The following is a 20,019-nucleotide window of genomic DNA, read 5'->3' on the forward strand; positions in this document are numbered from 1 at the left end:
TAAGATTCTGCCACTTTACTGTGCTGGAGCAGCAGTCAGATACCATCCACCTTTGTACACATGTGCACATGCATTAGCACATGGCCAAACGACAATGTGATATTCACTGGCTAATTAATCAAAAAAATTATCAAGGAGAGAACATTATATGTCTCTAGGAAAGTTTGATACACTGTTCCAGTCTGTAGATTAAAGAAGACACAATGTGACCCCATTACTGAATTAAAAGCGCATAAAAAGGGAGCAGATCCTCCTTAGAAGCAAAGGGGAGAGGACAAGGAAAGGTATGCAGAGGGAGGAGGGAACTGAGTGGGGGCCTAACAAAGCTTAATCTGCAAATAACAGCTTGCTTTTAAGGGGCCTGAAGCTGCTGCTCGCTGGGTTTTGGAGCCTAGGATCAGTTGAACAGCCGGTTTAGGAGGCCGGATTTCAGCCGCTAAGCTAGTCCTCCCCGCGTCTCCGTGTGTGCTGGAGCATTGCGGTTCCGATTCAGGTACCACTGAAAACCTTCTTGGCTTCTCGAAATTCATATTCGTTTTTTCCTAGTGCAATTGCAGATTTTAATTAGTCTCGTTTTTTATCGGTTTGGTTTGGAATTTGACATGCTCCATCTCGTTCTTTCTCTTGTATTGCCGTTCGCCATTGCTGCTTCTGTTGGCCGTTCCAATTTACTTATTTTTCCCCAATTGAAGTTGCATCGTAGCTTCTGAACTGGAATCATGCATTTGCATATTTGCGCTTCAGTAGCAAACTTTCGGGGCCACCAATGTTCAGACTAAGGAATTGACTTGAGTGACACCAGAGGTTACGGTAAAATTAAGGCGATATTATCCATAACTCCATAGTTACTCTCTCCGATTCTAAATTGTTGTCGAAATATTACATGTATTTAGACGGTTTTTAAAAATAGATACATTCATATTTGAATAAATTTGAGTCAAGAATTTAGAATGAGTGGGAGTAATTAGCACGAGGGCTGGTAATCTAGTATACCACACAAATGTACTAGATCGATGCCGATGCAGCAGTTGGCAGCAACAAGCCATCTGTCAACTGTTATTTTTGGCGCCTTCGGAACGACGTCGGCGTCGTATAGCACCTTTACTGATGTCACATGTATACACAGATCAAATCATTAATCATTATATATTACATACGTAAAGTAGCCTTGAAAAGCTAAAGAAAATACTGCACCAAACGTCCAATTGTTGTCACATCCTTGTCATTAAGAAGTAGTACTCCTCTAATAGTACGTACGTAGTTCATGTCGTCATTCTGGCCCTGAAGCTGTAATTAAATCGCCATCAACGACAAATCTCAATTGTCATTCGTCCACGTCTTTTGTGTGTATAGACAGTGGGCCTACTATCTTCGGCTTAGAACTACAGGGTCTACGGGTGAACCGTCCCTGTGCAACAACATCTGGCAACATCACGTTCAGAACAAAAACACCCAACATTCTCTTGCCATTCCTGGAGCTCCAGTGTTCCTCGAAACAGAAAGCTCATGTTGGAGGAACTGTTATTACTAGCACATGCCAATCAAAAACCTTATCCTTTCTCCGTCCCAGTATCTATATAGTGTGCGTGATGTAGATTAGAGCCCTGAGCCGTGGACACGAACAAAATCATGGTTGGGCACATGATGCTTCCCCTGTCTCACAGGAGCATCGATCTCCTATCCATCATCAGCAGACATATAAGGTCTAGTCAAAGCTGATCGAGGTCCAATCAGAAGTTCAGAACATTACATGTTGGGCGAGAATGCGAGATGATCATTCATCCTGATCATTGGGGGTGGATTGATTTTCTTCTCGCCCGAGATCCAGGAGAATGTGCAATGTTCATGTCGTTGCCGCTCCGTGCATTCCATGAATTCCATTATGGTGTTTGGGGGCCGAGGCGAGGCCGGTGGTCCGGACATTGTCCAGAGGAGCCAACGCCTCTGGAACAAGGATTGCGCTTTGTTTCTTGGCTCCGTTTTCCATCTACTATCTCGTCTCGATCGCCTCGATCCCGTGGCTCGACGCGCCGGTTCTGTCTTGTGTGTTGGCTTGGCCGGTCCATGCATGCGCGCCGCTTCCCTTGGTCCCCCGGAGACGCGCGCGGCGCCCTGTTGGACTTGTAGCCGGCCTCTGTACTGTAGTCTGTAGGCCGGGCTGGATAATAAACAGAAGAGATTATAAAGCAGGAGGGGTACTACAACGGCTACAGTGGCATGCTATCCATTGATCCCACCCTTTCCTTTCTGATCACGGCCAAGATGTTGTGCTCCCTCCTTCTCGCCACGCTCCAGCCCTTGATTGATTCTTTTTTGCTTTCCTGCATTGCCAATATGCTCCGCGATAGGGCAACCAATCTGTGTATATATGGACGGATCCCCGTTCGGCCGCGCGCGTCACGGTCGCCCCTGTCAGCTGACATGTCACTCGCGAGTGTGACAACTGCTCTTTACTACAGTTATTTGCTACTAGCTAGGTCTGGTCGTGGTGGCTAAAGCTGCTTCTCCAATATTGGTCGGTCCCTGATCTATCTACGAGTGTCTTGTTCGTACATCCGTGATCCGCTCCCTTGCGAGCAGGCAGCAATTCGCCTCGAAAAGAGAGGATTTCTTGACGCCACCTGCCTTTACAGAGTAGGCGGGGCAGGCCGCAGCAGCAGCCGCCCTTTTGTCCAGCGAGCGAAGGTCGACGGGGACCAAGAGAAATACAGATACCAGCAGTGGTTGCGATAAGGTGGCCGAAAGACGGGGACGGCCACCTGCACGATCAAAGAGCAGCGCTTTGCGGCAAAGTGCGTGACAACCCCGGAGGACGGAGCTGGAGGTTTTTTTTGGGCTGGATCGCTCGCTTTACAGCCTCTCGTCCGCGAGAGGTAGGGAACGCGTGCCATGCCGTTTTGCCGCTGGTACATCGTTGGATTCCATAACTTGTTTTTTTTGAAACGATTTGCCTATATATTGATTAAGAAGGAGTAAACATTCTTGACCGAAGTCAAAGAAAAAGAAAGAAAAATAGGACAAAGCTAAGGCAGAATGATCACTAGGTGCTTGCTCCTGCGAGCGCCCAGGCGCGTCCCTCGTCTTTGATCCGCTCGATGAGGACATGAGGGAGCGTGTGCACGTTGTTGAATACCTTGGCATTTCGTTTCTTTCATATTTCCCACGTCACGAGCATGAGGGTGGTCCGGATGCCCATCCGGGGTCCACCACGGGGGAACGTGAGAGAAACCCATCAAGAGGCCACCGAGTCCGCCATCGCGGTGCCCGGGTGAAGGAGGGCCGGGGCGTCAATCCAGGCGGAAACGCCAGCCCAGAAGCGCCTGGAGTACCGACAGTCGAAGAGGAGGTGCGCGGCCGTTTCCGGGCAGACCCCGCATAGCTTGCAGAGAGGCTGGTGCGGCCATCCCCTGGCCGCAAGACGGTCGCTAGTCCAGAGTCTGTTCTGGATGGCAAGCCAGGCGAAGAAGCGACACTTCGGTGGGGCCCAAGACGACCAGATGAGGCGGTGGAAGTTGCAAGCTGTGGCACCGAAGAATTGTGCTTTATAAGCAGAATTGGTCGAGTAGATCCCGTTCGGCGTGAGGGTCCAGACGATGCTGTCCGGCGTATCCGGAAGCAGCACACGGTTCTGAAGCCTGATCCAGAGGTCGACGAACTCCCTGATGTGGGTTGGGGTGAATGAAGCAAGGTTCCGGTCGGTAGCCCATTGGTTGGGAGTCAAAGCCTCCCGAACCGTGCGGTTCTTGCAGCGGGCGACCCGGAAAAGATTTGGGACGATATCTTTAGGCCGTTGGTCGTCGAGCCAGGCCGAGAACCAAAACGAAGCTGTACACCCGTTGCCGATAGTGATTTTGGTGGAGGCATCAAAGAGGCTTTTGTCGATATCGTCGACGGGAGATCGAGGCCCATCCACGGCTTGTCGGGCGAAGTCCAGGAGTTCCAGGATTCCATAACTTGTACCCTTGTTCGCTTTACAACAGTACAAACTGTTTAGCACACCACTCGTAGCCTTGTTTAACCACTTGTCTCAGCCATTACCTGTACGTATAGTTACTAAACTGAGCAGCCAAGTTTGGTCGAAGTACGTACCTATAGCAATAACTAGCGTGCATTGTATGGTCAGCTGAACTGAACAAACAACTCTTTAATTTCTTTTCTCTCAGATTGGTTTAGCTTCTTCGGACAGTTAATACGACCATCCGGTCGGTCTGAATGAATCAATCCAACAACTTCTTTCCCTGGTCTGGCTAGAGAACAAGAACTTGACCCGGAGGAGACCTAATTAATGGCGACCACCATCAACGAGTTGTTATGGAACGGCAGCAGAAGAGTAACGTAACACCCCGTTCGACCGACGTGTGACACATCGTTCGATCGTACGAGTTAGAGTTGGACTGGACCCGTCCGCGTTGCACGCGTAGTAGGTGCCAACTACTGGAAACGCACGTATTGTGTACACTCGAGTTGAACTTTCCGGACCGGGTACGTGACCATGGGATTGTTTATGGCTGCTACCTTCTCTTGGTGGCTTGATTATATAGGAGTATCATACGGCACCGGCAGGACTGCATGCTAGGCTAATACTAAGCGACTTTAGTCGTTCAAGCAACCGCGCATATATTAAGTGTGGGCGCAGATTAAAGATTGTTATCGCCACGGGATAGCTAGCGTACAACGCAAAATACACCCCTTCTTGTCAAATACTAGTACGTACGCATTTTTTTTCCTCCCGTCTTTTGACTTTACATAGTACCTCAAGAAAAACAAAAGGCCCCGGTGTGTCTGTGCACCCTACCTACGTGTCCTCGCTGAGAATTAAAAAAAAACATTTTGAATGCCCATGTGAAAAACAGGAGGCCAACCGTGTCTTAATTTGGTCCCGCTTTATAGGTAAGTGCAGCATGCATATAAGATACTATAATAACTGGCGAGACAGAGAGATTGTGAGTAGAAAAAAGTTACTACGGCATTCACGTACGTAGTATTACCGTGTTCTCCTGCGTATGCCGGTACGGGTCCCCGTCCGTCCGTCCCAATTAATTGGACGACGACGTGCCCGTATTGGCGGGTAATGCATACAAGCGGCCGGCAAGAGGTCTGCATGCGTGCGCCGACAGCACGAACGTGCGTACCGTACGTACTATGGTAGGTTGGACCGGCCGGCCGGTTTGGTTTGCTTGAATACGTATGCGCGCGCGCGGCGGTATCGGCCCTCTCCGAGGTAAAAAAAACGTACCCATACATGAAGAGGACTACAGTGTAGGTACGTAGTTCTCTCTCTAACAAAGTAGAGAGCTGCTCCTAAATACTTGTCGTGGTTTTCTGACACCACGACAAGTATTTAGAAACGGAATGAGTAGTTTATTTGTGTGCATATGTACACTTGATTAGTTAGGAAATACGAATATCGTATAAGGATCACCCCCGAAAAGAATATCGTATAAAATGTTTGCTAAATGCGATTTGGCAACTAGTATGTACGAGACCACGATGAACACGGTTCAGGAAAAACTGTGTGTGGTGCCTCGGTGTTCGTGTCGACAGTATAGAAAAAACTACATTGGCACTTGAACTGATGTTGCTTCTTTTTAGGGATCATGCGGTTTGTCTAGTTTTACAAAGCAAACGGCAGTCGTGTGGTTCGTCTGTCTCCAATGTGTTGGGATTTTTATTAACTTTGAAATTTAGTCGATATAGTTAATTACAGTAGCTCTAGCCAGTAAAGACATAATTTGGTGGAAGTTACGAACCATGGGCGGATCCATCATGTAACCAGTGGGGTCAATGCCGCCACTCAATTTTGATATCCATTATAAATTTTAGACTTTCACCATTGATGTCCTCTCTAATTTAAGTTATACCTTCTTAAGAATGTTTAAGTGTCCTCTCTAAACTTTTTTCCTGGGTCCGCCCATGTTACAGACAACGTATTAAGGTTTGAGAACTGCTTCCACTTCTGAGAACGAATTCTCTGCACACTTCCGATAGTACTTCTCGGGTATGAAATTTGAAATCCCGCGTTCATTTTGTGTTGAGAGTGACAGAAAATGAGATCGACAATCCTGATAAATCAAGAGCAAGGGGAAAGGAGTGATAAATGCTTCTGGTTACAACAAATGTAACCTCTTTTCTGTTACTCGATTGCAACAAGTGTTTGGCTCTCGAGCTTGAACACACAGAGCCAAAACCAAACCAACTGTGTCCTGTATGCTCCATGCCTCCATCACATATATGGTTCACCAACCCATGCTTTGCACTGTGTATCTACTCTATCTTTCTGTGGACGCATGACAAGCCTCTAGCATCTTTCCTGGAGGATATATCGGATAATCTGTGAACACATGTATGTAAACTGCGATAAGATTCCGAGCCTAGCTACATTAATTTATTGCATGCAACTTACATATTTACAGATAATTCACACAAGAAAGTCACATCGCTTTCTAGCTAGTTAAGTTAATTTCTAATCGATGGGGGAAAGGAAATGGATGTAAGAATCTGGCTATCTTTCTAGTGGAAAATTATTGTTACTTGGTATAGAGGCCACCTCCATCTCCTAATGACATGTTTTCACTAGTGGAGCCTCCTGGTCCTGACAGGACGGGAAAACAACATTTTCTCACGAAAAAGCGTCAGGAAGGTTAGATGCTAAGCAACCACGCAATTAGGAAAAGAAAGGCGAGTTGAAGGGGCAGCGGGCGTCGATCGATCTGAGAAGGACTCCTTAGCGAGATTACTATATTTAGCATGAGTGAGATGAAGCACATATAACAGAGTGATTGGAGCAAGCGAGCTACTGATGCAAAGTGTAGTTGTTCCCTTGCTGTTGTTTAAACAGGAACTGTTTACCTAAAACTAAAACCAAAAGAAAGGTAGGAAAATGACACTGATTATTGTTAACCAAGTGTGTCCGTGCACCGGAGATTCAGGCAAAAAGAAAAACTGGGTGTGGACTGTAGTACAAGGACTAGTTAAGCAATTAGAGAACTGAAGCAAACTAATAGTTTAAAACAAGGATGTGTATAGCTATTGTCTAATTTCCACAGAAAGTGAAAATATGACACGTAATCTTTACTACTCCCTCTAATTCTAAATTCTTGACTCAAATTTATCCAAATATTGATGTACCTATTCTTAAAAACGTCTAGATGCATAGATACATGTAAGATATCGACAACAATTTAGAATCGGAGGGAGTAGACGAGTAGCTCACATATCGAGACCCACTTTGCCCCTTTCTTTTGCCAACAGAATCAAAGTAAATCAAAATGATTTAGCAAGACACCAGCGTACACTCTGGATTCTTCTTTTATTTTTTTCTTCCGTACATGCACACACTTGTCAAGTACTGCTCACTAGTCTCTTGCATCATGCATTTTTTCCGGAAGAGGATCTTGCATCAGGTGCGGAGCTACGATAATAGTTGAGAGGGGACACTTTAAACATTTTTAAGAGGTTATAACTTAAATTAGCGGGGACATTAATGGTGAAAATCTACAATTTGTATTGTTATATCAAAATTGAGTGAGTATGTGCTGGATCCGTCCATGTCTTGCATCATGCATGATACAGTATACTCTCAATTTTGGTGTCATGCATTGATGCGTAAAGAAACCAACAAAGCTGGCCAGAGTGGCAATATGCTGACTTTCTGGGGCAATCTTCCGCATGGTCACATAAGCAATCATATATATTGCGAAACACTTGGGGTATTTCAATAATATCCATCGTCCATATTAATTTAAGGGCTGTTTATGGGTGCATCAATTGAAGCGTTTTCTTTTGGAGATTTAGTGCAAAAAGTCCACCAAGAAAACTTACATGGTACCTTTACTTTAGCAAAAGATGCAACTTTTGCCATGTTCATTTGCCTTTTTGTGTGTCAGCCATTACTTAATTTGCACTAACATAATTTCTGGACCTGTCATTTCTCATAAGTTTCTAGCTAGCTACTCTTGTTTAGGACGTCACCCTTTTCGGGGGGAAATTGTTCACGATGTATAGAAGACCTTTCTAGTAAGTGAGTTGTTGGGGTGGGTCATCCATATTAGTACTGTTATTTTCCTGGAAATAGAGTTTCGCAGCTGTGATTAGTGATTGATCATATATACGCTCAATTATTGTTACGTTTAATCGAAGAAACCAAAATCATTCCTCAAAAAAAAAGAAGAAACCTAAATCAAGCTCAAGAATATATAAAGATCACAAGTAGCCATCATAGTTTCTCCACCCAACCGGCCACATGGTGCATGCGGCTCAAGCCTAGCAGAGGTGGACTCGTCTGATCTCACCCGTCAAATCGTGATCCCTATCGCAGCCTCCAAAGTACCATAAGAGGCCATCAAACCGTGACCGCTCGTGCATTGAGCTAGCTAATCTGGCCACCACTTGATTAGCTCATGATTCTGGTTAGTAATAAAAAGCTCATGATTCTGGTTAATTCAGATGGTATGGGTTCCGTATCTTTTTTTTAAGAAAATATGGATTATCTAGTAATAAGCTATTGTGCCTGTTTAAGTCTAAATCACTTTCTTAAGCGTCAGAACGGACGCGTGACTAGGCCTGACTAACGAGCATGCTCGGCTCGTTAAGAGCTCGCTCGTTAATAGCTCGGCTTGTTATGCTCGTTAACCTTAACGAACATCAAATACTGTTTGGCTCGGTTCGTTTACTGCTCGCGAGCGCTCGTCGGGCACTCGTTAAGTTCGTTAGCGGTGAAAAAAATGGTCAACATGTATGCAGAAAAAATGACAAGTAAAGCATGTGTACAACATTATATAATAAGTTCATAACAAATAAGACTAATAACCATTACAGGCTACGACACAGATACTCATAATACTAGCAGCTATTACAGCTTCGGTGTCCTCATACAGTACAATACAAAAGCACTAATAAGACTAATATTAGTTTGACGAGAGTACAAAACGAGGAGGAGACTGGAGACTCGACTGACCTAACGAGTCTTGAGCTTGGGCCGCATTCAGGCAGTTGGGCTGTTCGGGAGGGTGTGCTGGGCCTAACAAGTCGTGGGTTACTGTGTTTGGTTCGATCGCCAGATGCCAGATAATGAGCTAACGAGCATGCTCGCGAGTCTCGCTAGCTCGGCTCGTTAAGCTCTTTAGTGTTAACGAGTTTCAGGATGTGCTCTACTCTGCTCTTTAGTCTAACGAGCCGAGTACCAAACGAGTCGAGCTACTCTTCGAGTACCGAGTAAAATGTCCAGGCCTACGCGTGACACTGTATATGTACTAGCACAGTGCCCGCACTTTGCTACGGAATCGTCAAATAAGAAAATCTACAGAATAGATAGACTATGGACCAATGCCATTAAAGCCTGACGATTAACCCAACCTCGTGAAGATTGAAGAGCAGATGTAGCCGGAAGAGGTTGGAGAGAGGGAGTATTAATTTTTTACTCGTAGATTTGCATGGCCCAACTTGCCTGCGGTGAGAAGACGAGGGTTGTAATAAAGTGAATTGATGACCACCAACTTCAAATTTTATAAGCAGCAAAGATATAAGCTGCATAACTAAAATTGCCGAAACATTGATGGAAGTGCATGCGTTCAAATATTATGTTTATCTTCTTCTTCTTCTTCCGAATAATCACGAGGGAGCTCAAGCTATTCACTAAGTAGGGAAAAAATATCTGGTTTATAAAAAGAACCGGAACGATAAAATAGCAATGCGTAATTTTATTGCCCTCGTAAAAAAAGATAGCTCAAGCATAGACAAAAGGGTCATCTGCATTTATAACATTAGTATTTTGTCGTTGGTTATAGATCAATTTCTATATGCAAATCTATAAACATACATGATTCTTTTTCTTTTGAAAAGCACCTCACAAAATATTAATAGAGGGCAAGTTGAAAATTGTACGATTAGCATTTTGTACGACACCATGCATGTGGCATTTTGAACAACGGACAAGATCAAGTGCAGAAAAGAAAGAAAGTAAAGGGAATCCGATTAGAAGTCCCATTCCTTCGGGATGATACATCAACAAACACCTAATTAAACAAAGTGAACAGTACACTAAATGTCCTCCTGTTGTTTTAGTGCATCCTAATAATAAAACCAAGAGAGCAAGTAGCTAACCTACCCAAGCTTGTTCGGCTATCCGGCCTCAACCAGTACTTTCCCCCAGGATTTCTCCTTCATTTATTATGTTTTATTTATTAATCCAGTTTGTTCTGATTTGCCCCTTGTCCATCTTCGATTCGAAGGTTTTCCTTTTCTTGAATCCCAGCACTGCATTATCTACAACATTTCTTGTAATGATTTTGAATATCTATTCTAATGTTTTTGTGAATTTCAGTTATTTATCTCACCGAGCATTTTCCTTTTTTTATTTTTTTCACTAGTGAAATCTCAAAAAAAAAGTGAGCCAATGTCTACTCTATTCTGTAATACTTCTTCTAATTCTAAATTCTTGATTCAAATTTGTCCCAATATGGATGTATCTATTCTTATAAAACGTCTAGATACATGTAATATTTTAACAATAATTTAGAATCGGAAGAAGTAGAAAAATGCCACTTCAGGAAATACTGATACACAAAACACAAGGAATCTATATTCGTCGGCTCGCTTCCACCATCTGCACAATGTCACTTTCCAACCAGAGTAACAAATCGACGAGATAAAGCACCTTTTCCCCATTACTATTTTTATTCTCCTCTAATCTATTAACCCCCTTTTTTTTTGCCGGGACTAACCTATTAAACCTTAGCTATCAATTGCAAACAGAAGCTGCTGTTCAAACATGTAATAGAAAAGCTAGTACATCCAAGCACCCGTTTCTTAAAGGTTCAAACTCCATTTTTTTTTCCAATTCACCCCACTTAGATGCTGTTAAAAAAGGAACGCCATTCTTTTTCTATAACTGCAGTAAAAGAAACTGAAGGAACATTTAGAAAAAAAACAATAGAAATAAAAAGGTCAAGATCCACATTAGCTAGCAGCTTCTCTTTCTCGGTTAGCTTGATGGGCACACACAGCAGAAAGGCCACACGAGCACACAGCAAGAAGGATCAGGACAGCAAGAGAGCTGAGCTGCACAAAGCAAAGATCCCCCAGAAACCGAAGCCAGATACAAAACGAGTAAAACAACAGGAAAGAGGCCAAAGGAAAAATAGAAAAGAAAAAGAAAGCACACGAAATCCCCACTTCACACTCCTCTCTCCTCTTCTACCTCTGCCTGCCCCCCAACTCCCCCATGCTGTAACTACACTGCATCGCCAGTTCGCTCCTCATCTCCATCCTCCTCCTCGCAGGGCACGCCACGTCGTCGATCCGGAGAGGGGCGCCGCCCGCGCGCGCCGCAGAAGGAGCGGTAGCGGGAGCGGCGAATCTGGAGCCCTCGGGGCCTGCATTGCCGAGGGCGGCCAGATCTCCCCCAACCTCCGACTGCCGCGGCACGGCATGGTGGCTGCCGCAGCAGCGGCTACCGCGCCAGATCCGGCCCGCACCTCGCGCCCGCCGCTCACGCCGGCCCTCGACAAGCCCAACTCCAGCGTCTCACGCCGCCCCGCGCGCTCCAGCAAGCCCGTGTCCTCGCGCTACCTCGCCTCCGCCGCGTCACCGGCCTCCTCCACTTCGTCGACGTCGTCGTCCTCGTCCTCCTCGTCGCGCCGCTCCCTGTCGGCGCAGCGCGTCCGCTCCTCTACTCCCCCGCCGCAGCACACCACATCGCCCACCCCCGCCGCGGCGGCCGCGACGGTGACGGCGACCACGATGCGGAGCCTCTCGGTGTCGTTCCAGGGGGAGTCCTTCTTCTACCAGACGTCGCGCGCGCCGCGGGCCGCGTCGCCGTCCTCCCCTGCCGGGCGGCGGGGGCCCACGCCGGAGCGACGGAAGAGCGTGTCCTCGGTACCGGAGGCCGAGAACGCCCGGCCGCAGCACCGGTGGCCCGCGGCGAAGCCCAAGGCGTCGGACCCGCTCGCTCGGAGCCTCGACTGTAGCCTCGACCGCAAGGACTCCATCCTGGCTGCCGTCCAACTCCTCCGCCGATCCATGGCGTTCGATTCCACCACCTCCCTCTCCCCCTCTGACCCGGCCGTCGCCGCCGCTCCCGACCTCTCTGCCTCCTCCGACACCGACAGCGTCTCCTCCGGTAGCAACTCGGGCGCCGGTGATCCGCCGCGCCGTGGCATCAGCGTCCCAGCAAGGTTCTGGCAGGAAACCAACAGCCGCCTACGACGGCTTCCAGAGGCAGGTCTGCCGCTACAGTCGTCCTCAGGACGGAGATCGTTCTCGGACAGTCAAATGTCACCGAGGCTACCTGGCCGGTCACCGTCTCCAAGCCGAGGAAGCAGGGGGATGGCGAGCCCAACAAAAGGACGAGGCGCGGAGGCATCACCAAATGGGCATATAGTTCAGGCGACAGCTAATGCTCCATCCATCATTAGCTTTGCGGCAGAGGTGAGGAGGGCGAAGAAAGGGGAGAACAGAATTGAGGAGGCACACAGGTTGAGATTGCTGGACAACCAGCATTTGCAGTGGCGGTGCATCAATGCACGAACAGATGCATCACTTCTGTTGCAGAGCTTCACTGCCGAGGTAAATCATAACCTATGAATTTATACCTTCCTAAAATATTTTCTACTGAAATGTTGGTAGCTCATTACTTATATCAAGTCCACTCTTATAGCTAGCACTCAACTAGTTTAGAAAACGATTTTGTTATTACGGTTGCTAGCTGAAATTAGCAAACTGCAAACTCGGGGCACTCCTGGGGCAAAGGTGATCTGCAGTTGTACATAATGTTTATTACTTATTTTCTTTCAAGGTAAACATAAATTATATAGGTGCTTCATCAATATGTTTACTCATGTCTTGGTACTCATTATACGTAAAGACCAGATTGGTAACAGGAAATAATGCAAAATTTCCAACTATTTTGTTATTTATCTTGGGTTTAAGAGAACTGTAGTAACTGGAGAAATAAGTTACTGGTTAGACTGATGATTACTAAGTAGGACTGGCTAGCTACCTTTTCGGAGTAATGCTCAGCTGCTCAAGATCTACATTGATTAGCAGCTGATTTGCAAAGCGAAAACAGCCATATTCTCTTTCGGCCAAATGTAGCTTACTGAGATTAGTAGGTCTGGTTACCATCTCTGAGTTGGTAGAGGAAAATTGCTGCACACGCTGAATTCCACATCTATAATGTATCCATCATTTGTCGTCAAGTTTGCCACATTGTTGAATCAAACTTGTTTTTTTGGATTTGTATGGTCATAGTTGGCGGACTGGCATGCAATTGTCCGTGTATGGAAACATAAAGTTTGGATTGTTTATTCATTAATTACGAAGCTCTATTTGGAAATATGGACCACAGTTGATTCATAAATAATTTGACAATGCTTTTAAACTGTATGATAACACGGAATACTAGTTCTGAAAGCACACCAATTTTCTTTGAGTAGGAAATGATGATCCCACAATTTTTGTGGGGACTTCATTTCCCCCATTGATATCTTCCCTCGTGGTTAGTGTAACCATAACCATAACCATTTTTTGAGCTCACAATGGATGTCCATTCTTATTGGTACTCTAGGTTACTCTCTAGTGATTGCTAGTTTGCTAAATAGATCTAGCAATGACAAGGCGTCAGGTTAATCTTACGTGTGTCTCTACTTGCATTTACTGCTAGCAGTGAAAGCTACAGTTAAGTTATGAGAAGCAAATTAATATACACACTAAAAATTAGCAAATATATAGATCCTTAATGCCTTAATCACTTACAAGTGTAAAGCTTTTGATGAAACTACACTGCCAAGTTCTCAAACTTGAAACTTCTTATATTCCAGGAAGCTAATTTTTTTTAACAAATTTTGATATCTCGCTATTTCTTCAGAAAACCCTACACAGTGCATGGAAGGAAATATCAAAATTGCGTGACAATGTTAGTTCAAAAAGATGTAAACTCCAGCTTCAAAAACAAAAGCTGAAGCTGTTTGCCATTCTTAGGGGAGAGGTAAGTGATATGAATCATATACTCCGTACAACTTATATTTTCTTATTTTATCCTGTTGATGTAACTATTTTGCAATTTACAGTAGGATTTTCTAGTCCTTTTCATTTACTTGTATAGCTTATGTATCTGAGTGCTTCTATTCGACATGTCCAGATGTCCTATCTGGAGGAGTGGTCTCATATTGAAAAACATCATTCAAGTTCTTTGTCAGCAGCAATTGAAGCACTGAAGGCTAGTACTCTCCGTCTTCCGGTTGTTGGTGGTGCAAAGGTGATAGTTTGCTCATCAAATAGTAGCTGGCTTGTTTTGTTATGCACAAATTAATACTTTGCTTACTCTGAGCAGGCTGATGCCCAAGGTGTAAAGGAAGCTGTTAACTCAGCTGTGGATGTAATGCACACGATGGCATCTTCTTTGTGTAATTTGTTGTCAAAGGTGCATTCCAACTTCCTGCAAAGCTTCAATCAATATTCCTTCTCCTTGGTCTCGTTTGTTGTATTATGTCAACCTGTCAAGGATGGAATAATCATTTAAAATTTACAAAAAATCTGCAAATAGAAGAATAAACCCGTAAGCTCCATCCCTGATGTATGGTTTCGTGATCATGCAGAATTTTGTATTGGTCTTTACTTTTTCGCCGTATTGCACAGGGTGGGCACTATAACTGCATATGTGCCTCTTAGTTATTAAGTCTGTTTCGTGTCTTTTGTTTCTGATAGCTAGTTCCTTTTTCTTTATACTCCCTCCGTCCACAAATAAGTGTACATCTAGTTTTGTCCTAAGTCAAAAAAAATTAAGTTTGACCAACTTTATTGAAAAAAGTAGCAACACATATGACATCAAATCGGTATATTATGAAACTACATTTCAAAACGGATCTAATGAGTCATAAATGTTGCTATATTTTCTAATAAAATCGGTCAAACTTTAATATCTTAGACTTAGGACAAACCCAAAAGTACACTTATTTGTGGACGGAGGGAGTATGGCTTAAAGTCGGATGACATAGGCTGTTCTAGCACCTGATCTGAGTATGGACTCCACTTCTTGATCCGGATCTATGCTGTACTTACTCTCTGACTCCAGTAGTTTCATTTAAACCATGCTAGTGGAAAAGGAACATTATTGCCTAGATCTGCACTAAACTTCAAATAAGATAATCATTTTCTTGTGACTAATTAACTTACATTGGCTTCCACTGGACAACTATTGTTTGCTAGATCTTTGGTCATAAGTTGATTCTGTGTTAATGCAGAAATGCGTATCTCTGCAAGTTTTACTTCGGAAAGATATCATCCCATGGAAAACATGCCTGCTTTCTGTAATAAACCTAAAATTCTCTTGGCAGTTCTGAATGTAGGCTAACTAAGGATGCAAGGAGCGCTGCATAGCCTGCATCCTAGGCTCCTAGTATTCCCTTATGTAAATTTAGCACAATAGCGGGACATGCGGGCTGGCGCTTGCATCCCTACTTACTAACTAGCAACAGTGGGTCGTTTTGTGTCTTTTATGATCACTGTGCAATAGAATGTAATTATACTTGAGTATGGTCTTGAACAATAACCTGAGTTTTACATGGACACCCATGTCATTTCAATCTCACACTTCCCATAATATTGTTGCTCCAGGTGGATGGAACAAGCTCTGTGGTGTCTGAGCTTGCGAGACTTGCAACACAAGAGCAAATGTTGTTGGACCAATCAAGAGATCTCTTGTCCACGGTCGCAGCAATACATGTAGGGAGAATTTCTATGACTTCGGTTTAATTCTTAACATTGTTTATCACTGTTTGGATCATCATACTAATTTCTTATACGTATACATACTGCAAAACAGGTCAAACAGTGTAGCTTGAAAGCTCATATGCTACAACGAAAGCAAAAGCAGAGCCAGACACAGTGGTAGATCAGTTTTTCTAGCCACATTCGTGGTCACTAACATGACACGGCTTCAATCTTTTCTCACTGGAGACTACTACTACTACTACGACAGGTAATAAAGCTGTAACCATTTGTTGGGTGGTGTGAAGTGTGTCCTAATCTGCTTGATCCCACTGAGTGTAGCTGATCCATGTAATTTTTTCGAGTGCATATCACCATAGAGAGAGAATGGCCCTTTTACCTGCAGCTGTTGCAGTGGATGTATACAGAGAGCCTAGGGGTTGACCAAAGATAAGCTTCCCTGTAGATATGAAAAAAGCTTGTTGTTTGCGTGCTTACTGTTGCTGAGTGCCCGCGTGTTGATGAGTGTTTTGTATTCTGGAATGGAAACAACTGTTAGTTTGATATAGGTGTTTTCACGGCAAGATTTAGCGTGGAGGTTGTTTTTATAACCTGCTCGTGTTGCATGCTATACTCCTGTAAACGTAAAAGTGCTGTGCTTGTTGACCCCAAAGAGAAAAGAAGAAATGCGTAGTACTTGTCCTCTGAGCTGCAGTTTGTATTGTTGCCGTGGTGCGTGCGGTGCTCCCGTAATCTACAAGAATTGCAAAGTTTGATGTATGGCATGTTAAATGTGGCGCCGGGATGTGGACTTGAGATGTGTAGGTCACGTACCACAATGGATGGTCCGAAGGGCGTGCGCGTCAGCGTCCGCTAGAGAGATCGAGGGTTTGGCGCCCTGTCAGTTGTCAGACCAGAGGCTTAATCCCAACCTGGGCTACGTCAGTACTCGTGGGGGGAAACCAACCCACCAACCGTCCGGCTGCCTCCGGCCGAGAGCGACAGCGACAGTAATCGACGGCGGCGCGACGTGGGCGGAGGCGCAGCGTTGCATTGCACATCAAACAATACTCCATCTTGATACGGATCCAAGGGGGGTGGTTCTGCTGACAGCCTCGACCAAAACAGGAGATGGCACCGCTCAAACAGGCCAACCCCAACCTAGCCACCGTCAGATGGGCCTTTTGTGGCCCACTGCATCCTTGATGAGAGTTTAACAAACAGCCCAAAAGAGGTTCAGTTTGAGGTGCTGAAGTGTGCCTATTTCTCCCCTCAAAAAAAAAAGTGTGCCTATTTCTAAGGTGCTGTCCTCTCAAAAAAAAAAACAGTTCAACACAACGCGATGTCTTACAGCTGGATTATTTGGTCTTTCAGATGTGTGTCAGCTACAGAAAATGGTCAGAAAAACAGAGAACAACCTCCGCTGCACATTATTTACTAACCTACTCTATGAGTTCCACGCATTTTTTTTTGCTATTTTTAAGGCGACCGAGAAATTAATAACTATTTCTAAGCCGATGCTATCAACCATCTGATTCAATCATTAGGATTCGTGTAAGATTAGTGCAAACACAAATAAGGAAAAATCTTAATCGAATGGCTATGACCATCAACTGAGAAATAGACACTCCCAAAGTTGCTTTAAACTCACTAAAAGGTTGTGCCCAAATTACCCGGAAAAAAAAGATTGTGCCCAAATTAACGACAACCATGTCAAATTTCTGTTTTTTTAGCCAAAAAACCTTCTCTCAAAGAAATGTCAAAATTCTGGTGGAGTGGATCATCGGAAAAACGAGGCATGTGTACTGTCAGGCTGGCCTCAATGATGCGATGTTTGGCAAGCAGGCTTGGCGCCTTTTGGCCCAATAGTCTTTGTTCTCGGCCGAAAGCTCTTCAAGAACTTGGAAGGCGAGATATAGATGGGTTGGATCTTGGTTCCGTTTGCATGGACGGACGGACGAAAGAGTGGACGACCAACCACGGGCCGCGCCTTCTTTTTGGATTGGGCTTTATTCGTTGGGTTTGATCGTTGCAGACAGGTTCCGCTAAAAGAAAAAAAATCAAATCGTTGCACCGTGCAGACACCAACTTCTGAATTATTAGCTTTCTCGATTCTAACTTTTGCATTTTGCCGCTCGAATCCCCCCCTCCCAGTTTCTTCTCGTTTGGGTGGAACGCGAAGTTTTTAAATTTCGAATGGTAAACGTCAAGGTTAAACTCTTGTTACTGTTCAAAAGCCTGAAGTCTTGTTTCTGCCATGCAGATGCCAACGTGGGTTCCGAAGACCACCACCGGTCAACTCTTCCCGCGTTCTTCTGGATTTACACTCTGATGGTCTGCACGATCCAACAAGTCGCGACTTCAATCATGACCTATATCTGCACATTATACCAGGCTCTGATCCACCCACTTCCGTGCACTCGAGGAGACTGCAGCACTCGATCCAAGCTCTCTTTCTTCAGAGAAACACAAATCTGGACAAAGAAACGCTTGGACATATATACACTAGGCCACCTTTTCTTGAACCCGCAAAGTTTTGACTCGTCCCTTCATTACCAATCCAGCTTTGCCGTTTGAAATCGCAACTAAGAAAACACGCATCTTTCTGCGTTGTTCAATTCTGGACGGAGATAAAGTCGATCGGAAGCCGAAACATGCATGCTTCGTTTGCTCTCGTCAGTTATAGCTGAAGTCGTTCGTTCGGCCATTGAGCCAGCTGCCCTGCCAGCTTCCCTTTTGTCCCGGGGAAGTAACATAACCGAACAGCGTGGAGTGCCTTCACACCTGGTGGTCGGTCGAACATGGCGATGTCAGAGCAGAACTCCATGCATGGGCTGGATCGCACAGCGGCAGTGATTTCCCGGACGGCAACGTGTGTCTGTTGTTTCTGTTTCCTTTTGCAACCGACTGAAGACCGAATGACACCTGGAAAGCGCGCGAGGGCGGTTGCATGGTCGGCCGCTATGCTCTTGTCCGTGACGGACTGGTCTAGTCATAATGTCATATCCATCATGTGGCAAGAGAGAAATATCCTTATCCGAAAATGGTAAACAGTACGGTCCAGCAGCATGCACGGGCCTCAGCTCGCTCGATCCCGGAAGAACAGTGGAGAAGAGCAAGCAGCTCGTGGCTAGCAGCACATGGCAGGGGCGTGCTTAACTGGATCGCTGCGTACGTGGCAGGTGGCAGCAGGTGCCACGTGTCCCGGTCGTCCTGTCTTGTGGACCGTGCATGCATGCATGAATTAATGCATGATGCCTCCTGATGATGAGTGAGCGAGCGAAGCCATTGCATCGCCGGCCGGTCGACCGAACACGTAGGTACGTAGCGCTATAGCTGGGGGCGGCGCGCGGCATGGCGAATTGAAGTTGATGCACGAGGCGTTGTACTCGGGACCAGCTATAGCTAGCCGGCCGGCCGGCATCCGGGCGAGCGGCTAGCGAGGCGCGTGCTGCGATGTTTTCCTGCCTTTTGCAGCCCTGGGGCTAAGCTGTGTTTTCCTTCTGAGTTGGCGGCGGAGCCCCTGGATTCATGTGCCCAAAGACCCACAACACATGATTCCCGGCCGGCCGGTCTCAGCCTCGCTCTCCTACGTAATCTGAATTAATACGACCAAAAGAGGTCCATATGATGACTCGGTTTATAGTTAAAATCCAGTAGTTAAACTTACAGCGCAGAAATGCAAGCGGCAGGGAGTAATAAAAACTGAATGATCCTCCTTGGTTCCAGCATGACGTATACGATAGCACACAGTGCACGTAAGCAATGTTTACCCTAGCGAGCGAGCGAACGGGCACGCCGTATGCATACATGCACAAAATACTCGGTCAGAGCTGCGGTGGTGTCGATGCAACGGACGGCCGTCCATCTCAGCAAATAATGGCCAGCAATGCAAGTAGCTCGCGTGAGAACAAACAAGGACACACGGACATACATACATATATCATCGCGCCGCGTCAGGTTCTCTTCCATATCTTGCCGATCGATCCACGGGCGGAGCAAAGCATTCAAGCATGTATATACACCCGGCGCGTCGTCGCCGTACAACACCGGGTCGTTGTCGCATGTATATACACCGGGCCGTTGTCGTGGACGGCGACGCGGGCAGCTCCGGTCGATCCCCCGGCCCACGGCGTTGCTTTCACCGTCGGCTGCGGTCCTTCTCGACAACCGCGTGCGTCCCCGTCAGAATGTACAACACGTAAAGCGGCTACCTCTCTCCTCGCTAGCTAATTCCCCTGCCGTCAGGGCAGAGCATGATCGGATCCGAGTGCCTTCGACCTCTCTCTCTGTTATCCCCTGGTCGATTCGATC

General features: G+C 45.8%; 1 protein-coding gene and 1 long non-coding RNA gene across 3 annotated transcripts; one reads left to right on the plus strand and one right to left on the minus strand.

Annotated features, from left to right (window-relative positions):
- The first annotated feature begins 290 nt into the window (after nucleotides 1–290).
- Nucleotides 291–16,410, plus strand: LOC100823410 (QWRF motif-containing protein 2). 2 transcript variants are annotated; one of them, XM_024457342.1, is made up of 7 exons: nucleotides 291–493; nucleotides 11,280–12,564; nucleotides 13,865–13,984; nucleotides 14,138–14,254; nucleotides 14,330–14,419; nucleotides 15,613–15,720; nucleotides 15,821–16,410. In XM_024457342.1, exons 2-7 carry the CDS (start codon nucleotides 11,428–11,430, stop codon nucleotides 15,887–15,889), a joined length of 1,641 nt encoding a protein of 546 aa, XP_024313110.1. In that variant the 5' UTR covers nucleotides 291–493; nucleotides 11,280–11,427; the 3' UTR covers nucleotides 15,890–16,410. The 2 variants fall into 2 exon arrangements, with proteins under 2 accessions (XP_024313110.1, XP_003558547.2); XM_003558499.4 differs by lacking the exon at nucleotides 291–493 and having other exon boundaries at nucleotides 10,689–12,564.
- Nucleotides 1,120–2,867, minus strand: LOC106865896. The gene is made up of 2 exons (XR_001405485.2): nucleotides 2,238–2,867; nucleotides 1,120–2,158 (listed from the first exon to the last, which is right to left on the minus strand). It is a non-coding gene; the product is annotated as an uncharacterized LOC106865896 (long non-coding RNA).
- Nucleotides 16,411–20,019: the final 3,609 nt, after the last annotated feature.

This window comes from Brachypodium distachyon, chromosome 1, assembly GCF_000005505.3.
Source record: "Brachypodium distachyon strain Bd21 chromosome 1, Brachypodium_distachyon_v3.0, whole genome shotgun sequence".
NCBI lineage: Eukaryota > Viridiplantae > Streptophyta > Magnoliopsida > Poales > Poaceae > Brachypodium > Brachypodium distachyon.